The 24245-nt window shown below is 48.6% G+C and overlaps 1 protein-coding gene and 1 long non-coding RNA gene across 3 annotated transcripts in view; one reads left to right on the top strand and one right to left on the bottom strand.

The window, feature by feature from the left end:
• AOX2 (aldehyde oxidase 2) overlaps positions 1-24245 on the bottom strand; it is a 76822-nt gene that overhangs the window by 22506 nt on the left and 30071 nt on the right. The window contains 12 exon segments of the mRNA NM_001297488.1: positions 2576-2671; positions 6251-6478; positions 8348-8539; positions 9092-9178; positions 11502-11589; positions 13658-13791; positions 14513-14637; positions 15349-15445; positions 18642-18764; positions 20550-20664; positions 21994-22163; positions 23264-23356. Coding sequence (NP_001284417.1) covers positions 2576-2671; positions 6251-6478; positions 8348-8539; positions 9092-9178; positions 11502-11589; positions 13658-13791; positions 14513-14637; positions 15349-15445; positions 18642-18764; positions 20550-20664; positions 21994-22163; positions 23264-23356 — 1548 coding nt within the window.
• Positions 141-10442, top strand: LOC103348854 (uncharacterized). Of its 2 annotated transcripts, XR_007920318.2 has the most exons (5): positions 141-5280; positions 5806-5880; positions 6975-7155; positions 8315-8451; positions 8590-10442. It is a non-coding gene; the product is annotated as an uncharacterized lncRNA (long non-coding RNA). The 2 variants fall into 2 exon arrangements; XR_001793626.3 differs by having other exon boundaries at positions 143-5880.

Here is a 24245-nt window from a genome sequence, read left to right on the forward strand (position 1 = left end):
ATTTAGTAGGTTTAGGATGCGACGGATTCCCTTTTTCCTAATTGTATGTGTGCAGGGAATGGTCCAAGGTGCAGTGTTTAGGCAATTTTTGGTTACAGTGGCATGAAAGGGTGAGGCGCAGAGGGGAAGGGGAGAGGGATGGAGGGAAGAAGGGGGAGAGCAAGAGAGAGTGCACAATTGGGATTATATTGATTGACTGACTCAGAATTCTGTCTGAAATCTGCTAGTGTCAGTTGCAGATGGATTTGATATGGCCACAAATCCCTGTCTTCTTTTTTCTTTTAAAAGATTTATTTATTTTCTTTGAAAGGCACAGTTCTACCTGCTGGTTCACTCTCTGAATGGCCACAATGGCTGGGGTTGGGCCAGGTGGAAGCCAGGAGCCAAGAGCTTCATCTGGGTTTCCCGCATGGGTGGCAGGGGCCCAATCACCTGGGCCATCTTCTGTTGCTCTCCCAGGTGCATTAGCAGGGAGCTGGATTGGAAGTAGAGAAACCGGGACTGGAACCTATGCTCATACGAGATGCTCACATTTCTCTAGTATTGACTGTTTACTTAAAAGAAATGATTTGAAAGGCAGAGAGGAGTCGGGGGTTGGGGAAGAGATATCCATCTTTCTTCCCCAGATGCCTGCAACAGCCAGGACTGGATCAGGCTGAAGTCAGGAGCCAGGAACTCCATCCAGGTCTTCCAATTGATTGGCAGGGACCCAAGAATGTGGGCCATTATCATCTGCCTTCCCACCAGGCGCATTAGCAGGAAGCTGGATGGGAAATAGAGTAGCTGGCACTTGAACCAGGCCCTCCTGGAATGTGGGCATGTGGAGTTCAGCTTAACCTATGGGGCCACAGTGCCCTGCTCATTATCATTCACTCTTCAGTTTTCTGTTCTTTTCTTTCCAGTTTCCCGAACAAATAGAAATCCTAAAGGGAGGTAAGGAAAGCAGTGGAACACAGCACAATTCTTGCTGTTACTCTCTTTTTAATTTTCGCAAAAACACCGTCTTCAGAAGTCTGAGAAATGCCACTTTCTGCCTTATGCCATTCGTTCGATATTGTTTATCCAGAAAGATGCAAAATGAAAAAAAAAAGGGCCAATCTTATTGTTTCTTGGTGCTGAAAGACCAGAGAAAATTTATTGGTCACTGGAAAGGATAGAAGAATCCGGTGTCAAGTGTGTGTGTACCCAGGGGCTGAGGGGCCCCTCTGCAGCCTGTCACGTTCACTGTTCTTCCCACGAGGGCCTTGATATCTGTGACAGTAGACGGGCTTTTCCTTCAGTCTTGCACCTGTATCTGAGGCAAGTGTGGGAGCAAGGATAGGGTGGGTCCAACAGGAACCCGAGCTGAGGAGCCCTTCAGGACTAAATGAGATGTGGGATAACACTCCACGGGAGCTAAGGGGCTGGGTAGTGGACACGTGTGCGCTGTACCCGTCTCATAAATCTGCCATCAAGTTAAATGCACTCTGTTTAAAAGCTTGTATTTTTTTTTCCTCCTGAGAGTATATTCTTCCTATTTTCTGTGTGCATGCACTAAACTACATTTAAAAATTAAAAAAAAAAAATTAGGAGCTGGTGTGGTGGCATAGCAGGTTAAGGTGCCGCCTGCAGTGCCGGTATCCTATGTGGGTGCTGGTTTGAGTCCCGGCTGCTCCACTTCTGATCCAGTTCCCTGCTATTGTGCCTGGGAAAGAAGCAAGTGCTTGGGCCCCTATCACCACATGGGAGACATGGAGGAACTTCTTGACTCCTGGTTTTGGCCTGGCCAGCCCTGGCTATAACAACCATTCAGAGAGTAAACTAGAGGGTGGAAACCCTCTCTCTCTCTCTCACTCTGCCTTTCAATTAAATATCAATTTTTAAAAAAGATAAATAAAAATAAAAATGAAAAAAAAATAATAGCAATAGAAGAAATACTTGACTTGTCAAAATAAAACATCAGTAGCCTAATATTGTGGTCTTAAATGGAAAAACTAGGCCTGCTGGTATCAGAACAGCACAGAGCACCCTCACTAACAACCATCTCCACTCACAGGGCCTGGCCACATGCCAGGAGAGTTCTCTGCCTCTCCAGCCACTGTATTTGATAAGAGGTTTTTCAGCCATGTAGCCAAGACCTCTGAGTTTGCATATAGAGAGTCATCACTTAGCTTAAAGGATGGGCCCCGGGGGCCGGTGCCGTGGCACAGTGCGCTGGGCCTCAGCTTGCAGTGCCGGCATCCCATGTGGGCACCTGTTCAAGTCCTGGCTGCTCCACCTCTGATCCAGCTCCCTGATGGTGGCCTGGGAAACCAGTAGAGGATGGCCCAGGTGCTTGGGCCCCTGCACCCATGTGAGAGACCCAGGGGATGTTCGTGGTTCCTGGCTTTGGATCGGCCCAGCTCTGGCCATTGTGGCCATTTGGGAATGAACCAGCATATGGAAGACCTCTCTCTCTCTCTCTCTGTCTCTCCTTCTATCTGTAACTCTGCCTCTCAAATAAATAAATAAATCTTAAAAAAAAAAAAGATGGGCCCCAAGTTTCATTCACATCCACACTGCGTAGAGGGTAATGATTTGACTGCATTTACTTCACCTGGAGCATTTTGGTGTGAATTCCTTGTCCCAGTTCATTGCCTCCGTGAGTGACCAGCACAGACCCGTCCGTGTAGACATGGACGAGTGCCGCAGCCTAGGAAAACAACCCAGAAGGCACTGCTCAGTGCAAGCTGGCCTCTAGCGAGGGTCAGCATGAAGAATGAGAGGCGAGACACCAGTCTCAGGGAGCAGGAAGGGTCAGAAAGCTCCGCTTATCTGGCAGGATTTGCAAGCCTCCTTTATCGTGCCCAAACCTAACTTAGCTACTTAAGAAGCTGGTTTAAGCAGGAGCTGACGGCAGTGGTTCCAATGGCTGTTCTAGGAGTTGAACATTCTTAAGCACTTGCACGTGGTACCCAAAGATGGCTCTAGGTCCACAAAGATGGTTCTTCTTCAAGTAGCCCACCCAAGCTGGAAAACCAGCTACTGCAGCACGCAGAGACCACTGAGATGTGGCCGACCACTGGGTGTGGCAGGGGAGGCCCCAGGAGACCTAGGAGGACAAGGCCTGCTCCGGGGCAGTCAGCAAAGGGTTCCCATCGCAACACGAGGCCTTGGGACTTCAGTCTCTGGTCCTTTTGCCAGCTGAGCCCTTGTCTCCCTCTGCTTGCCTCTGGGTCCTTCCACTGCTCTCTTTTCCGAGCCTGCTCCCCCTCTCCCCATTCGTCCACGTCTGCTCAGCCTTCAGACCTACAGTCCGGGCTCTGCCCTCTTAGCACTCGGCCAAACATTTCGCCTTCCCACCTGGGAAGGACCAGTGATCCCCTTCCTCTAACAGGAAGTAGTGGGGTGAACAGTGTCCCACTTCCTGTTTACCTGGAACCTCAGGATGGAAGCTTATTTGGAAATAGTCTTTGCAGATGTAATTAGTAAAGGTGAAGTCATATTGGGTTGAGGTCCTTAATTCTAGTGTCCTGTTAAAAGGCCCCAGGGAGGTGGCCATGTGAAGACAAAGGCAGTGATTGGCGTGATCCCTGCCACAAGGCAAGGGATGCCAGGAGCCACCAGAAGCTGGAAGAGCCCAGGAGTAAGGCTTCCTGGGAGCCTTCAGAGGGGGCCTGGCCCTGCTCACATCCTGATTCTGAACTTCTAGCTTCCATTTGCTGTTCTAAGCCACTCCGTGTGTGGTCCATTGTCAGCGGAGCCACAGGAAACCGTGCAGGAGGTAACAGACTCTTCTCTGAGAGTCTCACCAAGGGTGGGGGACATTGGGTCTTGCACATCTTTGTGTCCCCGGGAGGACATGGAGCAGGCCTGGGCCACAGAGATACCTCACTGGAGGCGTGGAAAGGCGGTGTTTTTAATCTTCAGTGTATTCGGGTCAGGGATGTCTGGGAGGGACTCAGGAGTGCCAAGGGCTGCCGGTGCTAACAGCAGGCTTTGCTCTCTGTGGCCTTTGACCTCCTCTGAGGCCAGTGTTCTCACCGCCAGCATGGAGAGCAGGTGTTCCGCTTTGTGAGTCACCGGCTGACCTGGAATAACACCCTTCAGCTCCTAGCCCGCTGACTCTTGGGGGCACCAATTTAGAACTTGGGGGGGCCAAGCAGGGGACCTTTCAAATGAGAGAAAGTGTGTGTGTGGCGAGAGGAGTGAAGACAGAGAGCAGGCTGTGGTTTAGGTTAGGAGCAGCCCTGGGGTGAAGGTAGGTGTGGTCAAATAAAAAGAAATATTTGGGTTCTGTCGCTGGCTCCTGGCGCAGAGCTCCTAAGCACTTGGAATGTGCTGTCTTTGGTCTGCCAGCGAGGTGACTCACGGGGTGGGGCCCCGATAGCTTGGGGCTGGGGGGCTAGGGAAGGGCTTTCAGTACCCACCTCACCTCCTTGGAGGGCGAGAGCGAGTTGAGTCACCACAGCTAATGATCTAATCAATCATACCTAAAAGGAGACCCTCCGAAACCCCCAAAGGATGGATTCGGGGAGTTCTGGGTTGGTGATGACGCGGGGGGGTACCAGAGCTGGCAGTGTCTCTCTCTGGAGGCACTGCACCTCCCCCACCTTGCCCTGAGGCTCTCTTCCACTGGCTGTTCCTCTGTCATAAACTGGTGATCACTGGAAGCAGAGCGCTTTCCCGAGTTCTGTGAGTCATTCCAGCAAATTACCAAATCTGAGTGGGGGTAGCGAAAACTCCCCAGTTAGCAGTCAGCCAGAGAGATGGAAGTAGGAGCGCAGGAGTGGCCTGGGCATCCTGTTCACAGCTGGTGTCTGGAATTGGGTCACTCTCCTGGGAGTCAGCCCTTGACCTTGGCAGGGGTGGGGGGGTTTTCTGCTAGCCTCCGGAGGTTAGCTAGCGTGAGAACTGCATCGCTGGACACCCCGTTGGTGGCAGAGAATTGGTGTCGCAGAGAAATCACACGTGCAGTTGTCCAGGGTCAGTGCTGCCCCAGCCACTGACTCGGTCCAGCGGTCAAGGCGACAGCCTTCCTGTACCTGTTGTAGAGCGAGGGTGCTGGACCTGAGCGGGAACATGCCCACAAGGCCAGGGAGTCTCATTCTACCCAGCGGAGGAGCAAGCGCTCAGAGGTGTAGCTGAACTCTTTGGGGGAGGAGCTTAGGACTGCCCTGGAAAAGGCCTAGAGTGTTCTGGGAACCTTGCCAAGCCCTGTTCATCATCCATCCTAAGAGACAGCCATTGTTAAACTCATTTTGTAACCGAGGACGCTAAGGCTCAGAGAGGTTACACGACCTGCCTGATGTCACCCAGCCCGTGAGTGGCGCGGCCAAGGATTTCTCAAGTCCTCCTGACACCGCCGGCTGGTTAGGGATTTGGGGAAACTACATTTTGCCCTGAGGAGAATTTTCTTTGGCAGGGCAGCTTTTGTGGTTGTGTTATTGTTGTGTGGAGTCTGTGTGTGTGTGAGAGAGAGTGAGAGAGAGAGAAAGAGAGAGAGGGAATGAGAACTCTCAGTTTCCAGTAGCTGGGTACAGGTGCAAGCAGCTGTTAGTGATGTGCACATGGCGGGACCTAAAGCGTGCAAGATTTTCTAGATTTTCATGAACAGTGATGATGAGGCAACAACCATTCTGTGCTTGCTAAATGGCCTTCCTGCCCATGACCCCGGGGAAGACTTGTCTGTCCCAGTCTTGTACTGTGTAAGGCACACATCCATGTGCCACCCTCCTCTTTCCTTCTGCTTGGCAAGGCCTGCGAATGCTTTCCTCTTCCTTTATTTCTTTATTTATTTATGGCAAATTTAGCTGGGAGAAATTTGTGGACCCCATTCCCTTCCAGACAGGACACAGACTCCTGGGAGAGAAGACTTGAAACCACAAAAATGGAATGGCTCCTCTGCCTAGGACCTAACAGGTACGCGGTGGAGTGCTGCAGGTGTCTGAGCCGTAGAGCAGGAGAAGCCTAATTCCCCCCCACCCCCCCAAGCCACGACACCCAGAGATCAGCAAGCACCGTGCCATGGACACTCCGGGTTCCAGTTCCGTGTCTGAATAGGCGGGAGTGGGTGGGGACCCTCCGGACCCTCCCTCCAACTCGGCAGTGATGCTGCCACAGGTCTCACTCTCACACTTGCTGCTTCTGTGTTTGGCCATTGAGGCCTTTTCCTACTCTCTCTGTTGAAAGTGCTGGCGGCTGGGGAGCTCAGTGTTCTGGGAACTCTGACTTTCTCTCTGAGAATGAATGGGGCAGGGGTGAGCCTGATGTACCTGTGCACGAGTCCTACCTGATGAAAGGTGGTCGCAGCAAAGCCAACCGAGAACTTCATGGGGATGACAGCAAGGCCTTTCTTCCTCCAGTAATTCTGCTTGTTGAACTCGTCCACTTGAATTCTTCGGCTGTGAAAGCACGACTTGTCCAGGCATTCTGCCCAACATCTTATCAGGGCCTCAGGGCTGAAGGCTTGTTTGTAGATGGTTTTGTCAACTGTTTTGTACATGTTTTTCTCCCTGATCTGAAATAGGTGGGAAAGCCAGTCAATAGCGATGGCAAGACAGAAACTGGTGGCCACCTAGAGACTCAGAAAGCTTCTCCACAGAAGTGTGGATTTTGGTTGGGGAAAACCATGGACTGTTCCTTTTCTTTGCATAGCTTGTTTCTTTGCCAAATAATCAGATTCTTTTTTGTCTCACTCAGCAATGCGCTCATTGGGTTCTCTCCTCCCCTCCCCTGAAGGTGGAAGGTAGTGGGTAGTGACTAGTCCATGAAAGGTATTGGGATGAAGGGATTTAGGGATTTCATATAAGGTTCCAAGGACAGAACAGGGCCGGTGGACAGCATACGGAAGCCAGGATTTATTGTCATACTGTTCTGCCAGAGGAGTATCTTTGCAGACAATAACACGATCTCATGTGAGCCTCCCAATTGCCTTTGGAATGTGTGGCTAAGTCTTTTTAAAAATTTATTTAAATTGAGGGCCTTTTATATCCTGGGAACTTGATAATTTGCAGTACTCAAAGACATTGAGCCTGCCGAGGAATGCCGGTTTCCATCAGCCTCATCTCACTCGGATAGCAACATGGGACTGACTGTATTATCACCAGCAGCAACACTGCAGTGGTACTGTCCGGTCCCTGAACACCAGTGTTTTCCTGATTGCCAACTCATTCGCTTCTGCAGGAACTCTGTGCCGTGAGTCATTTTGTGCTCATTTTATAGATGGAGCCACAAAGAGGTTGCCTGCTCCACTTGCCTGAATGACCTTCTCCCCACCCATGCCTATCATTCCTCACGGCCTGTCTCAAGTGCCATTTTCTCCAGAAAGTTCTTTCTGGCTCTTCTCCCCTCAAGCTAATGTGATGTCCTCCTCCTTTGTACCCCTAGAATGCTTGCCGTGACTCCTCTTAGAATAGCTGTTGTCTTCCGGGCATGGTATTAGGTGTTCTCTTGTGTGCAGGAAGTACTCTGACAATCATGTCACAATCCCGGAGGCTCTGCTGAATTTAGGGACAAAGGGGTTTAAGCAGCCAAAGCCAGGAGGCAGTAGCTTCATCCGGGTCTCGTACGTGGGTACAGGGGCCCAAGCACTTGGGCTTTCCTCTGCTGCCTTCCCAGGCACAGTAGCAGGGAACTGGACTGGAAGTGGAGCCCTGGGCTACCATCCAGTACCCTTATGTGATAACAGTATTGCAGGCAGTGGCTTTAGTGTTGGCCCCTGCAACATCATTTTAATAGCTACAAATGGGTAACAACCTGAATGTGTACCAATAATGGAGTGGCTGAATAAGTTTTGATACATCCATAGTATTACATAGCACTGTGCAGTCATGAAAAAGAATGGACTCGATCATTCTTCTGACACAGAAAGATGGCCGTGCATATTATCCGGCAGAAAAGGGAAGAGGCAGAAGAGTATGGCTACCAGGATCTCATTTTGCTAATAAACATTTATATGCACCTATATGTCACATGTCACTGTTGATAGACGTGTGGACAGATACAAATGGCCAGATAAAGACAGAGAAAAGGCTTAGAACAAGAAACATGGGACTGTTCATAAAGGTTACTCTTGACCAACAGGAATGGGGAATGAATAAGGGTGTGATCACTTTTCACTTCCATTACTTCAAGGTGCTTTGGATTTTTAAAAACCAATTATTTTTATACACATTTTAAAAAGGAAGAAAAAGAGAAATCTTAGGATGAGGAAGGAGGGAGTAAGAGAGGGAGACGAGGGCTTTGAGGCAGTTTTTAATTTATTTTGAATTCAGAGCCAGGACTAACTTGCAAGTTCCTTCTAATGTGATGCTTGGGTCAGCATAGCTGGACTCCCACCTCTTTGATTCTCCAGGCACTCTGAGCGTGAGCTTGCTTGCAACCTCACCTGTTCTGGAAGGAGGCCACATTTGGCTGCCACAGCTGTGATGCAAGCTTCTGTCACCAGGGTCCCCTGTGGGAAGCCAAATCCACGGAAGGCCGTATTGGAAGGTAAGTTTGTCATGCATGCTCGGCCCCGGAACCTGAGGTTGCGGATCTTATATGCATTTTCCAGCTTTAGTATGAGAAATTCTGTTACCTAAAGGAGAGATTCAGATACACTGAGCTGCATTTCTTTTCCTCTAAAAGTCAAGGACAGAGTTGAACTGCTTGCAGAATTTGTTAACAGCTTGGAGAAAGATGCTTCATAAAGACTCATGCAGAGGGGCGGCACTGTGGCGCAGCAGGTAAAGCTGCCGCCTGCAGTGCCGGCACCCCATATGGGTGCTGGTTCAAGTCCTGGCTGCTCCACTTCCGATCCAGCTCTCTGCTACGACCTGGGAAAGCAGTAGAAGATGGCCCAACTCCTTGGGCCCCTGCAACCACGTGGGAGACCCAGAAGAATCTCCTGGCTCCTGGCTTTGGATCGGTGCAGCTCCAGCCGTTGTGGCCAATTGGGGAGTGAACCAGTGGATGGAGGACCTCTCTCTCTCTCTCTCTCTCTCTCTCTCTTTCTCTCTGCCTCTCCTTCTCTCTCTGTGTAACTCTTTCAAATAAACAATAAAATACATCTTTAAAAAAAAGAAGACTCATGCAGAAATGCTGCATTCGGAACACAATCCAGGGCGTTGCTGGTTTCGGATGCACCTACCAGCTCGGAGTCATCCAGCGTGCATCCTCCGTTAACATAGCATTCCACGTCCAGAGCTTTGATGCGCCCGTTGTTCATGAAGCCCACCTGTCAATGATGGACACTTGACTGATAGGTTTAAGACTCCCAAGCCAAGCACAAGCCACTGCCCAGCCCTCTGCTCCCCGTTTGCTCTGTGGTGTGGTGCACCGCATCTTGCACTCCCCTGGTTTTTCAGGACTTGAAAAACGAAGCTGCCTTCTGATGGGACTTTTGCTGAGCCCTTCATATGCAACTCTAATGCTCTTGCCTGCTTCCCAGCAGAGAACTGCCACCTTCTTCCTCCTTATTCTTGGACGAGTGCCCTTCATTTTTTTAAAACCTGGGTTTCTTTCTAATTTAGTCTGTAGTTTCTTCCCTTGTGGAAGTCTCTGGAATTCCACAATGCACTACCACGAATCACAGTGAATCTTGCTGCGAGAGGAGCCTCTGAGGCTCAGGGCTGTGAACGGACGCTGAGGAAGGACTGCTCTTATTTCACTCGGTGGAGGAGGTGCTTTGTAATGGTTACAGAACCTGGAAAGGGGAGCTAGTTCTGTCCACGGTTTGGGAGACACTAAGGCAGCAGCCTAGATTTCCCCAGGTTGCTACCCTGCACCTCAGCCTCCAAACCACTTTGTAAAAAAAAAAAAAAAAAGATTCCCTACTTCCTGTCGTGGTTCTACCAAAGGAGGATTGGCCCTGGTCCCTTTGGGATAAACACGACTGAAGGAACGGGATAGCTATGTGGTTATTGTCATCTGCTTCAAGGGAAATGCTGGCTGACAAACCAAGAGCGCTTAGGAAGTGTGGGGAAATACACAAGTTCAGAATTCATGGTACTTTTGACAAATGCTGGGCTGAAGCCCACCTTTGACTTTTCATGAAGAAAGGATTGCCAAGCCAAAATAGTATAGAAAAGGGAACAGAGAGAATTCCTAAACTATTTAATATAACCCTTTCAAGAATTTTGCAAGAACTTATTTACATGCAAATATTTATTTTGCTAGTTTAAAAATAACTCTGAATAACCAGACAAAAACAGTGAGCTGTGTTGAATGAAGACACGACATACAAGAGTCCATCAAAAAGTTCATGGAAAAATAGGGTGAACAGAGAAGTTTATTTTGGGGCAAGTATTTTTGAAATCCATAGCTTTCTCACAGTAGGCATTTTCCATGAACATTTCAAAAGACCTTTCCTATGCATGGGTTTCAAGATTTTTGCACTAAAAGAAACTTATTTTTCAATTCCATTTTCCATGAGTGTTTTGAAATGCCCTGGTACACACACACACACACACACACACACACATGTTAATATACTGGAAGTAACATCATATACCTTTAAAAATCAAATAAAATTTGGATTTTTCAAAAACAATCTTCCTCTTCTTACTTATATTTTATTTTAAAATATTAGCAAAATATTAACAGTCTAGAACCACCTTAAGAAGCTTCACAATCTCCTGACTATGATATAAAGCCTAATTTACAATCCAGGTCGAAAACCAAGAACACAGCAGCAACTGTCACAAAACCCCAGTGTGTGTCTGCATTCCTCTTGACCTTAGGAGATAATAATAGATGTCACTATTCATTCCTGTGCCTTAAAAAGCAAATAAAAAGTTCAATGGCCAACTATGCTCCCTTCCTCTCTAATTATAAAAGTTACTGATGCCAATAAAATTCTGCTGTACTATGAAAGGCTGTGCTTTTAGTAATACAGAGACCATAACCATTTAATACTCTGAGGCAATGACCAAAATCAGATAGGAAATCCAGCTATGTGTATGCCACAAGCAATTCCTGAGTAACGCAAGTTTGGTATGTTTTATGTTACATTAGAATTATCCTAAGTTACAAATTTGTCAATGAGCTGCTGGTATGTATTTTTAATAATGATAATATTATAGTTGCATAAACATGCAGTAAACATGTTTTGAAGTAATTTAAAATTCATTAGCTAGTAGATTCTTTTTTTCTATCTGCAAAGAGCTTTTGAGCCTTTTTCATAATCATTTGTTAGGAACAGTTGTGAAAGAATGATACAATGCTTAAAATTGCTTCCAAACATTTCTCCTTTAGAATAATATCAAGAAATTCTGGTATAACAATGTCTGCAGCTTCTTTCAGTTTAAAAATGATCTTTGAGGAACCACTAATATAAATTGTTTCATTGTCCATTGAAATTATATTTTATCATTAAGCTTTTTCATAATTATACAGTAGGCAGGTTAGAAGGTCATCATGAAATATTAAGGTCATTCAAATACACAGACTCTTCATTTAATATTTTAGATGCTATGGTTTAGCAAAAATCAAAATAATAGAGCAGGACAAAGGCATTCAAATAAAATGAGTTGTTTTAATAATTTCATCTTTGTACTCACTTTGTATTTTCCAAATAATGGGTGCCTTCCCCCGGTTATTAACATGTCATCTTCACGATCAAGAACCAGACGAACGGGACGGCCAGTTCTAAAAGAGACACATCTTAGATTCTCCATCCATCCCACCCATCCATCTGCCCAGTTACTCATCCACCCACCTATTCATGTATCCCTTTACTTATCTACCCACCCACCCAATATTCACCCCCCCCACCTATTTACCTAACCATTCACTTAACCATCCATCCAGCTATCCATCCCAATTAGATTTATTGATTGCATACAATGTGCCAGGCACTAATGTGAATTAACGTATGACTGAATTTCTAATGTCTCTGTGATCCACACCTTGGGTGTTGGCCATCCAGCTAAAGGGGTTAATGCCACATGTCAGTTAGGTTGTATTTTTATGGCTTCAAATTTGATTTCATTCAGATGCAGCCATTTTGCATATCCCCACCACCAGTTACAAAGCACAAAGTGGGTGAACAGGTACGTCTGAACCTAACAACTCGACTGGAAAATCAAGGCCAATGCTCATCCTAGAATGTCTGTGTTAGCACCATCAGTGAGTGAAGTGATAGCAATGGTGGAGGCTGATACGGTGTTGGCCATGCTGGGCCTTTGGGTAGCTGGGAGCCTCAGCCTTTCTCTTTGTCTAGGGCATGGGTTCTTAGACTGTAGAATGCAGAAGGATTGAGTGCTAGTGAAAATGCTTATTCCTGGGCCTTAGTACTAGGATTCTGATGAATGTGTTGGGGAGGGGCCTTAGGAGCTGTGTTTGCTCTGATGCAGGTGTCTTCAGCACACGTGCGAGGGCGGGGCTGCCTGGTCTCTGTCACCCGCAGACCACCAGAGCAACAGCTACTTGGGCAGTTTCCAGGGCCCTCCCGTGGTTCTGACTCAGGGAGACTGAGAGGGGGAGACAGGGATTTCTGTGATCTCAGGAGATTTTTCCTATCAGGAAACCTGGGGGTCACCTAGTGCACGGCAGTTGTGTGCTGGACAGGATTGTAACTCAAGGCGCTGGCTCTCACACTTGGTCTCACAGCGGAACCACTGGGGAAGGAAGTTTTAAAATATACTGATGTCTGGGTCAGTATGGGGAAGCTACGCAATGGGATTTTTAAATAGCTATTTTAAAACATTTTATTTATTTGAAAGGCAGAGAGAGAGAGAGAGAGAGAGAGAAATCTTCCATCTGTTGGCTCATTCTCCAAATGGCTGCAAGCCAGGAGCCAGGAGCTTCCTCCGAGTCTCCCACATGGGTGGCAAGGGCCCAAGGACTTAAGCTATCTTCTGTTATTTACCCAGATACATTAGCGGAGAGCTGGATCAGAAGTAGAGCAGCCAGGACTTGAACCGGCACCCATATGGGATGCTGGCGCTGCAGGCAGCAGTTTAACCTATACCACAGTGCCAGCCCCCAGGGCCTACTTTTTTTCCACCTTCCATTTTGGATTGAGACACATGACTGTGTTCTTTGGGACCTTGCTATGAACCTCACAGGGGTCATCAAAGGCAGCCGAACCTGTGAAGTTTGCAGGTTGACTGGGGCTCCGATAAAATACCACCGGGACGGCCATAGAAAATGAACAAGTAATAGATAAGCCAGCACATACTAAACGTGTACGCTGGCGGATAAACAGCAAAGCAGGGAGCCTTCCTTGAGGCTGACCCATCTGTCCATTGAGATGGGCACTTTGAAAAGGTGGCCCTTGCCAGACCCCAGGGGACCAAAGCCGGGGAGGCCTTGTTTCCTCATCCGCCTTGTTCTGGGGCTGAGAGTAGGAAGGAAACGCCGGGGAGCAGCCTCTGCCTCTGTCTCCGCCCTCCTGTTGTGCAGGGGCTGCCTTCCCTGAGGCTCGGGAATGGGGGACCCCTGCCCTGGGGATGTCCATCTAATACAACCACTTTCCCTTTTTTGCAGCATATTGGATTTTTCCAAGTCCTGTGTACATTTGCCTTTTGCAATAATGCTAAATGGTTGGCGGAGGAGGTGCTACTGTCTACATTTGATAGAGAAACAGAGGTGCAATGCTGAACTGCCCAAGGGCACGCAGGAGGGTATGACAGCAGCCCAGGGGACTGTCAGGCCACAGAGGCGCCCTCAGCTCTGTGCGTTGTACACCCCGTGTCGCCCCAGGCATACTCACTTAACAGCGCCTACTGCTGCAATGGCTCCAAATGCAGCTGGCCTGACCACCTTCCCTCCGAAACCTCCACCCACTCGTTTCACATGACAGGTGATCCTGTTGAGGGGGATGTTTAACGTGGACGACACTGTTTTCTGGAAAAGCGAGAGACACCGGGAAGGTTTACAGGAGCGAAATGGCCCAGCACCACCTGGCAACAGCGGTCACCCACATCTGCTGATGAGTGGCAAGGGACAGGGTCTGATTGTGTCTCGCGGGGGCTGGGTGTCCACAAACACGGCTCCTCTCCACCGAGCGGCCTTTCCTGCAGAAAGATGGCATGGACCGGGAGGGGAGCTGCCAGAGTCCTGGGCACCTGCTGGAAGCTGGTTCATACTCAGAGGCCCGGATTCAAAGTCCCACGTGGGTGAAAACCAGACAACTCCTGACAACCTACCGAGGTGGACAGGGTGGGCTCGCAGCTAAGACCTAGCATGCTTTGTGAGCGAGGAAGTGAGCATGCGGACATGGTGAGGTGTTCGCTCCACAGGTTACCTGTGACAACTACTTTAGGGGGTTAAAAATCAAGCACAGAAATACTTTAGCTGTGTCATCCAATCACAGAGGTCATCTAAGCCTAAGGCACCTCCCCAAATCTCTTTCCATCTAAAGAGACGGTGGCTGCTCTCTTACTTACTAAACAAGACCAGAAAAAAATAAAATAGAAAAGGTTCTCAGGTCTCAGCTGCTCTGTTGATGTCCGATGCTCGGATCCTGAGTTACTGCAGGGAAAGTGACCACCAACCATGAGGCTGGGGGGGCTGACTGCCGGGTGTGTGTGTGTGTGTGTGGGGGGGGGGTGATCCTGAGCCTCACCTGCACGTGGGCTGGATCCTGGGTAGACACGTGAATGTCCAGCTCTTTGTCTTCGGCCTTTGGAATTACAAGCACTCTTTGTGTTTCCATATAAAAATGCTCTTGTCCGCCAACGTGGACCTCTCCTGTAAACACAGGAGAACTCTGGAAGGTGCGTGCTGGCTGGAGGCTGCCCCAGCGAGCGAGGTGTGGACTGGCTGGCCAGGATCGGTCCCAAGCAAGGATCGGGCACCTGTCTTACAACAAGCGAGCACAGGCTGCTTGAGAGGTTACAGCTCTGGGCAGCATGTGAAAGGGGCCAGGTCCTGTCTCTTGCTCTGTCCTGGATGAACCCAAATCTGCCTCTCCCTGCCTCCCACCCCAGACATGACCCACACGTGCACACCATTTGAGAGAAGGGATAAGAAGTCCAGCGATGCCCCAAGGCTTCCAAGGGTGAGCTTCCCAGGGGAAATCACAGGCTCTCTGTGTCTGTTTCAGGCTAGAATCAGGCCAGGACTCTATGAACCACCCTGAGTCACCTGCCTCCAACAATCTTTAAGGAAGGTTTATGTAAACACTTGAAATGCAAGAGGGAGAAAGAGAAAGAGATCTTCCATCCTCTGGTTCACTCCCCCAGTGGCTGCAATGACCAGGGCTGGACCAGGCCAAAACCAGGAGCCAGGAGCTGCATCTGGGTCTCCCACATGGGTGGTAGGGGCCCAAGCACCTGGGCCATCTTCTGCTGCTTTCCCAGGTGCATTGGCAGGGAGCTGTGTTGGAAGTGGGGCAGCACTACAGGATGTCCGTGGCCCAGGCAGTGGCTCCACCCACTGCGCTGCAAGCCAGCCCCTTACCTTCAACAATTTGATCCACTTTTTCAAATGCCTTCTCGACATTTCCTTGTTCAAGTTTTTTTTCAGGGCATAGGAATGAATTGTGTTTTATGGCGTCCTGAAGGAGAGGGGGAACAATTAGCTCATTCTCTACTTTTTCTTCCATTGGATTTTTCTTTTCTTTTTTTTTTTTTTAAGATTTTTTTTTTTTTTATTTGAAAGGCAGAGAGAGAGAGAGAGAGAGGTCTTCCATCTGCTGGCTCACTCCCCAGATGGCCACAATGGCCAGAGCTGTGCCAATCAAATCCAGGAGCTTCTTCCAGGTCTCCCATGTGAGTACAGGGGCCCAAGGACTCGGGCCATCCTCTACTGTTTTCCCACACCATAGCAGAGAGCTGGATCGGAAGAGGAGCAGCTGGGACTTGAACCAACGCCCATATGGGTGCTGTAGGCAGAGGCTCAGCCTACTACACCACAGCGCCAGCCCTCATGGTGTTTTGTTCTGACAGTGACATGTGTTGACTGTACCCATGAAGACCGGAGGCACTCCACTCTGGGGCTCTGTGGACTTGCCTTCCCCACAGCTGATTTTTCTCAACATTTAGACCCAAGCTGTTCTTTCCACATTTCAGAATGACCTGTGTCTGCTGCACTTAGATGTCAATGGTCTTAGATTCCATTGTCTTTCTTTCTGATGATACTGAGAAACTGAGAGCAGTTCGTATCAACTGAGTGTTTGCATCATGTTAGGCACTGTGCACTAACAGTGTATTTACCTGGATTCTCATATGGATCTTATTCCGAACTTCATTTTCTAGGCAAAGAAATGGGGCTTAGAGAGGCTAAAATTACTTTAGGTTCCTCACAACCAGCTGCAAATAAACGAGAGAGGCAGCTTTCTAGCTGAGGCTTAGTTTCAGAAACTTTTTGCCCAGTGATGAATCCCTGATTTCTGAAAGCAACAGGAGATTAACAGTATGGTTGACTTTTTCATTTCTGTTATACTAAGATACAATAGGTCACACGTGCATGGTCCATGTGGAGGCATGTTTATTGCCACATGGTAAATGTTTCATATGACAGTGTCACCTTATCATAACATATGCCATACTAGTATTTAGTGAGCACTGGCTACATGCCTGGCACTGTTTTAAGGGCTTTACATGTATTAGCTTATTTAGTTTTACGGCAACCTCATGAGATACACATTATTACCATTATTATTATATATGTATTATTATATGCATTATTACCATTTTATAGACAAGGAGACCAAGGCACAGAGAGCTGGAGTAACTTGCCTGAGGTCACACAGCTAGTAAGTGGTTTTGGGACTTGTGCTTTTAGCCACTAATGTACACTGCCTTTCATACATAGCCACATAAACAAATGGATGAATTCACAGATAAATCAGTGCTGGTGATATGACTATTTCATTACCTGCTTCTGGTCACAGAGAATTTATTATTATTTACATTTATTTGAAAGGCAGAGAAAGAGCTAGATATATATAGAGAAATCTCTCCAACTTGCTGGTTTACTCCCCAGATGCCTACAACAGCCAGGGTCAGATGAGATCAAAACTAGGAGCCCAGAACCTAATGCAGGTCTCTCATGTGGGTGGCAGGGACCCAGGTACTTGGACCATCACTTGCTGCCTCCCTGGGTGTGCACTGGCAAGCAGCTGGGTGGGAAGTGGAGCTGGGAATCAAACCAGACACTGCAGATGTGGGATATGGGCATCCCCACTGGCATCTTAACCACTGCACTAAACACCTGCCCCTGACAGAACTTTTGCTGACTTCACAGTCTTGTTCTGAGAGAATTCGAGACCATTCTGAGTCCCAGAATTTTCCATGGTGTGTTCGTCATGTGTTGTTTTTGCTTGAGGAAGGTGGAAGGGGAGTGAGCCAAGAAAAATGGCCTGGACTCCTTCCAAACTTGCCATACAGGAATCTGGGGCAGGGTTGACTTGGTGGAGAAATATCAAGGATCATGTAACACCTTGAATATTGAGCAATCCCTACTACTTAAAGGTGTTCCAACACTTCTCCGGGGCCTTCAAACGCTTTTTGTGGTCAAACAAGCGAGCTTTTCTCAACTCAGCTACTCTGATCCTGTTCCTCATTGAATCAGAACCTGCGCTTGCCAGTCCATGTCTGCACTTTCTGTTCCCACTCCATTGTCTTTCCTGGAAACTCCATTCAAACCCCATTATCTAGATCGAGAAGTGAGGGCGGAAATTTCTGTGGAATTCTATTGTGAGCGTTCCCATGGCTTTGGAGCTCCGCTTCGAAAACCTTATTGTTCCCAATATTCATTCTCATTATCTTCCCCAAGTAATGGGAGTTCCCAACTTTTTAGTGTCTATTTGGCTTCCTGGAATAAAGTCCTCATATCCCAGTCTGGTTTGCAGTGAGGTGTTGCATATGACAGGTTCTAACCAATGAGCTAGAGGACGATGTGTAGGTTGCACATTGCCACACACCCGACTGCAAAGGGAGATGCAGGGGGGCATTGTTTCTTCATCAGCTCATTCTCCATGCTGTCTGGAGTGTGGGTTTAATGGTGAGAACCTCGGTAATTATTATGGACCAAAATGTGACCCAGAGAATGGAAGCCATGTGTGATGGCACAGAGGAGGAGACTGGTTCCCTGCCGCATCGAACCCTGCGTGCTGCGGCTTGAATGTGTCCCCTGAAGTTCACGTGTTGGAAACTTAATCCCTAATGCAACAGCATTGAGAGGTGGGGCCTTGAAGAGGGGAGCAGGGCACGAGGCTCTGCCTGCACGAGTGGTTTAATGTTGTTATTATGGGAATAGTCTTGTTATTGCAAGTAGTGATGCTGTGAAAGTGAGTTTGCCACGCTCTCACTCACCCTCGCCCCCGCTTTCTCACTGCCTCCCATGCATGCTTGTGTGCACTACAGCCCTTCCGCCACAGGAAGACAAAGCAAGAAAGTGCTCCCCATAGGGGGCCCCTTGATCTTGGACTTACCAGACTCCAGAACTGTGGGAAAGAAATGTCTGTTTATTATAAATTACCCAGTCCTGGGGATTCTGTTAGGGCAGCACGAAACAGACTAAGACACCCTATAGACTTTCTGAACTTGAAAGACAAACTTCTATTTTTTTCCTTGGAGCCAGAAACAATTTCAACTCATACAAATAACATCTTCCAGAGAAAGCCGATTTTCCCAGAGCAGGCCAAAGCCACAGATACAAGCGATCCTTGACTTAATCTTAGGTTAGATATATTTACAAGGGCCGTTTGTTTCTACAGCCTTAGGGTGAGACCGGCTGGCCTGGCTTACCTCAATGGTGAAGACCATGGGCTCCAGATCCTCATAAGTGATCTTGATCTTTCCAGCTGCTCGCGTGGCCTGCACGTCTGTCTCTGCAACCACAGCACAGATGATCTGGCCCACACAAAGTACCTGCATTGTTCAGATAGACAATTCCAGGTGAGACCGCCTAGCCCAATCTTACCAGTGGCTGATGTCTTAGATGTCCTTGTTGAGTAGTAATAACCACAGTGGAACCTCATTCAACTACATGTACTTGGCTAAGAAAAAGCTCATGGAAAGCAAATTCGTATAGACGGCTCCATTGGCCACTTGACATAGTGACTGTTAGTCCCAGAGTGGAGGGGAGATCGGTCATGACCTGAAACTATCGTGTCCTCTGCTGAGCATGGTTCACACATGTCACCTCCATGGTATCACTTTAGAGTTCAAAGTATTTTAAGGGGGTGGGGTGGGGCAGTATTGTGGTTCACTGGGTTAAGCCACTACTTGCAACACCAACATGCCCTACCAGAGTACTAGTTCAAGTCCTAGCTGATCCACTTTTTTTTTTTTTTTAAAGATTTTTAAAGATTTATTTATTGCATAGAGAGAGAAGGAGAGGCAGAGAGAGAGAGAGAGAGAGAGAGAGAGAGGTCTTCCATCTTCTGGGTCACTCCCCAGATGGCCACAATGGCTGGAGCTGCTCCAATCCGAAGCCAGGAGCCAGGAGCTTCTTCCAGGTCTCCCACGCAGGTGCAGGGGCCCAAGGACTTGGACCATCTTCTACTGCTTTCCCAGGCCATAGCAGAGAGCTGGATAGAAAGTGGAGGAGCCGGAACTCGAACTGGCGCCCATATGGGATGCAGGCACTGCAGGCAGTGGCTTTACCCACTACGCCACAGCACTGGCCCCGCTACTCCACTTCTGATCCAGCTTCCTGTACTGCACCTGGGAAAGCAGCAGATGTCCTCTGCCACCTAGGCGGGACACCAGGATGGAGTTCTTGGCTCCTGGCTTTGGCCTGGTTTAGCCCTGGCTGTTTGTGGCCATTTGGGGAGTGAACCAATGGATGGAAGACCTCTGTGTGTGTGTATGTGTGTCCCTCTTGCTCCATTGCTCTGCCTTTCAAACAAACAAATTCATCATATTATGGCAGCCTGAGCAGATGAACACATCTCTTATCAGAGCTCTTCATCAGGAGTAGATGCCAAACGCCAGAGGTTCATTCCAAGGCTGGGGGCGAAAGTCTGCGTGAAACTTTCGCAGATGGAGCAATCCTAGCTGGCACTTCCCGAGAGCCATCACACGCCAGACAGGTCCTGAGCGCTTCAGGTGTGCTCAGAACTCAAATCTCACGGTGACACAGCAACACGGGTGTGGTGCTGATTCCCTTTTGACAGATAAGAAATCCCAGGGGGATAGAGCTCGCAAGCGGAAGTGAGGGAACACGAACTGAGCCAGTCTAGTTCCAAAATCAAGAGCTCACTGGATGGTTGTTGAGTTTGAATGGAAAGGTCAAAGGGCAAGAGCAACGTTATTAAAAATGGGACATGGGGGGGCAGCAAGGGAGGGAGTTCAGTGTCAACAAGTGGCAGTGGCTGTATTTTTTTGTATTCTTCTTTCTAGATCTTTCTAGGGTATTCTATCCTGATACAGATCAGTTGTTTTGATGGGCTTACCCTGCAGAAGGAGGTAAGAGGACTCAAGGAGACTCAGTGTCAGAATTAGGACTTTCTGCTTTTCCTCAGTAAGTTTCCTGTCACTGTGTTATCTCCAGAACCTTTATTCAGGGCTGAATAAAGATGCCTGGGTGGAGGGGGGCTTGAAGACTTGATGTTTCCACCTGCCAGCGGCGGAAGGCTCAGGGAGGGGACAGGAAACTGGCTGGAGGTGGCACCTTGGTAATGACCTGCACAAGGCATGTTCCATACCTACCTTGTCCACAGCCAGTAATTTGTCATCTTCAGCACCGTTGGTGCCTGGAATGTCATCAGCTGTTATCACATCAACCACCTCTGGTAGTTCGAGGGCCTCAGACAAATCTATTGATCTGAAAAAAGAGAGATGATATATGAGGAGTGGAAAAGCAAAGCTGTCAGGGTCCCAGACATGAGGGAGGGATATGGTACAGCTGAAAAGAAAGATATATAGCAGGCTGATGCTGTGGTGCAGAGGGTTAAAGCCCCAGCCTGCGGCACTAGCGTCACATATGGGCACCAGTTTGAGGCCTGGCTGCTCCTCTTCTGATCAAGCTCTCTGCTATGGCCTGGGAAAGCAGTAGAAAATGGCCCAAGTCCTCCAGCCCCTGCACCTGTGTGGGAGAGCTGGAAGAAACTCCCAGCTCCTGGCTCCGGATTGTCACGGCTCCAGCAGTTTTGGTCATCTGGGGAGTGACCTAGCAGATGGAAGACCTCTCTCTGCCTCTGCCTCTGCCCCTGCCTCTCTGTAACTCTGCCTTTCAAACAAATAAATAAATCTTTAAAAAATATATATATGGCAACAAATCAGCCTAGGCCTTGGTCACTGAGAATGTACCTGCCATGAAGCAGGATCCAGGCGATATCTTGCTGGGCCAGGGGGTAACACTTCAGCTGCCAGAGGGGATAGGGTACAGGGAAATGGGCAGTGCAGCTGTGACAAGGGACATTCTTCGGAAGCTTAGGACAGTGGCCATTCACCCTTTGGTAGTGAGGTAGGCATGACAAGGTTTTCTCGCCAGCTGAATATCAGCCTTATATCAGAGCTGCTCCTTAAAGCCACGCCTGAGGATACAGCAGGGAGATGAGGTTTTATGGAGTTAGGATCAAAACAAGGGGCCCATAACTGTGGTTTTTATTCTCGCTCATGATGGTCATTTCCAGTGACTTTGCTTTGTTCTACTTGGTATTGTGTTGATGGTCTTTTTTAAAGATTTACTTATTTATTTGAAATTCAGAGTTACGCACAGAGAGAAGGAGAGGCAGAAAGAGAGAAAGAAAGAGAGGAGAGAGAGAGAGAGAGAGAGAGAGACAGATGTCTTCCATCCACTGGTCATTCCCCAGTTGGCCACAATGGCCGGAGCTGCACTGATCTGAAGCCAGGAGCCAGGAACTTCTTCCGGGTCTCATACGTGGGTGCAAGGGCCATCTTCTACTGCTTTCCTACGCCATAGAAGAGAGCTGGATCAGAGATGGAGCAGCCGGGATTTGAACTGGTGTCCATATGGGATGCCGGCACTGCAGGCGGTGGCTTTACCTGCACCATAGTGCCAGCCCCAGTGGTCTATTCTGTATTCTTTCCATGTTAGGAGCTGTAGGGTCAGGATCTTATAGGGTACATTCTGCTGAGGACTCCCCAGGTGGGCTTTTAGAAGGCTTTGGAGACTATTTCATTGACTTACATGATTTTGGCGTGAGCCCTGGTACTGGTCACCAAAGCCATGAAAAGTTCCTTATCCACCATGGGGATGTCATCACAAAATTCAGCTTCGCCTGTGGCATGTTTCAGACCCGACAGGTGCATGATGGGGCGTCCAACTGGATCTTGGAGAGGTTGCTGAGAATCCACACTCTACGGAGGGAGACAAGAATTGCCCTAGAAGCCGGTAATCCTCAGAAGTGGCCTGGCCCGTCAGCAACACTCCTGACTCAGGATTGGGAAATCAGATCATCACCCTTGGGCGGTGAACGCTGGAGTGTGTTGGACGGTTGTGTGACCGTTTAATGATGTAACCAGGCTGGGGAACTGTCACGTCAGTTCTGTGGAAATGCCCCAGACGGGCCGACCTCTGGCAACATGGCCAGGTGGGTGAAGGAGCACCCCAGCTCCTCCTTTTGCTATCTTCATTTCCCAAGCGGCGTCCCACACCCCCTTCTCCAGGAGCTCAGGCGGCCTCCCTGCCTGCTCCCTCACGTTCCCAGTGATCAACTGGCCCATGTGAAAAGGATCATGGCGACAAGATCTAATGTGATACAGTTCCTGAGGGTGGGGAGGGGTGCCCAGTATCCAAGCCAGAAGCTGGCACGGCTGGTAGTGGGTGGGGCTTGGCAATGATATCCTCCCAGATCTAGAGCAGGGTGCCCTGGCTGCTCCTGTGAGTGGAGTTTCAGAAAAGGCAAAGAGTGCTTATTCTGGGGTTCTTCTCAGGGGGTGTGTGCGAGCGTGTGTGTGCATGTGTGTGTGGGTGTGCACGCTCATTGGTATGCATGCATGTCTGTGTTTGCAGAGGTGGGTTAGGAGAGGGGATATGCTCCAGTGAGAACAGTGATTGCTAAATTCTCCTTCCAGAAGGCTGAGTTCAGTTGTTTGCAGGGTTCTTGTTTGCTGACCGGAGATTAAACATTTGCAATCAGGGCTAGAGGCTGAACTTCCTGGCTCAGCTGCTCTTCTGAGTAAATATCAAGCAAATTACCCAAGAACACCACTGTGAAAAGACCACAATCGTTAGTCTGCTGATTCGTCAGGCAGTTGGTTCAACCTGGAGTCCATCCAGCGGCAACCGGGGCCTGACCTTGGATCCCAGTGCCTCCCTAACGTAGATCATGCACCAGCCAAGTGCTAGCAGCAACTAGAAAGTCAGAACAAGCCCCCCAACCTGAGATCTGACTGGCTCTGCAGAGGCTGAACTTATCTCTTCATTTCTAGGTTTCCATCACGTTCAACTCACTGACCTGGTACATTTGCACTCCCTGGGGCACTGTGACTGGGAAATCTTGTAGTGCACTTAGGAACCGGTCTGCAATCTCAGGATGATGACGGCTGTCCTGAGAGAGGATCCAAGACAATGAAGAGGAGCTGGTTAGTCTGGATTTAGCTGGTTTACAAGACCATGACTAGGCTAAGGTATCCTAGAGGCCTGGATAACCAAAATCCATATCACCTCTTAGGTTTCACTTGTTTATTTATAATTCTTGCTAACCCTGCCCATCCCCCCACCCCAACCCACCAAGCACACAGTGAGGAGCTGGACTGCCTGGTCTGGATCTGATCCTCATGTCATCACAGAGGGCGGGAGCCCTGTCACTGAGCCGGGGAAGAGGGCGCTTTGAGCTGGATAAAGTCTGGAATAAGCAGGAGTCTGTTTTCTACAAACAGGTCCCAATCCTGATTGCTTATCTCAGGAATTCAGCTTTACTGGGAGAGCAGTAAAATTGGGCCAGCTCTTCGGGATGTCACTGAAACATAGCAGGTGTCCTGAAGCAGAAGTTAAATGGCAGCAAGGTTGTCCTGGGGGATGAGGTTGGTTAGTGAGGTCCCCATCCGGGACAATGGAACTTAGATGATCTAGGAACAGTGGACTATGGTGGGTGCGGCTGGGGAACAGGGGAATGGTGGTCAGGGGAGGGGCGGAAGAAGAGAGAGAATGAGAATGCTTTACTTTGATTAACTTATTCCAAAAGTTTACAGTTAGAAAATTATTTCAATATTAGCATTCACATCACTTTTGGTCTTTTTAAAAATGAGATTTTATTTCACAACTCATATTGGGTATAAAATTCTAGAATGGGCAAAATGAATCTACAGGACTACACAGCAGGTCAGGGACTGTCCCAGCAGGGGTGGGATGGTGACATGAAGGGGCCACAGGGTTACTTTCTGGGGTAATAGAAGTTATTTCTATCTTGGTTGAGCTGGTGGTGTCACAATGCCCCG

This window comes from Oryctolagus cuniculus, chromosome 3 (genome assembly GCF_964237555.1).
Source record: "Oryctolagus cuniculus chromosome 3, mOryCun1.1, whole genome shotgun sequence".
Taxonomy (NCBI): domain Eukaryota; kingdom Metazoa; phylum Chordata; class Mammalia; order Lagomorpha; family Leporidae; genus Oryctolagus; species Oryctolagus cuniculus.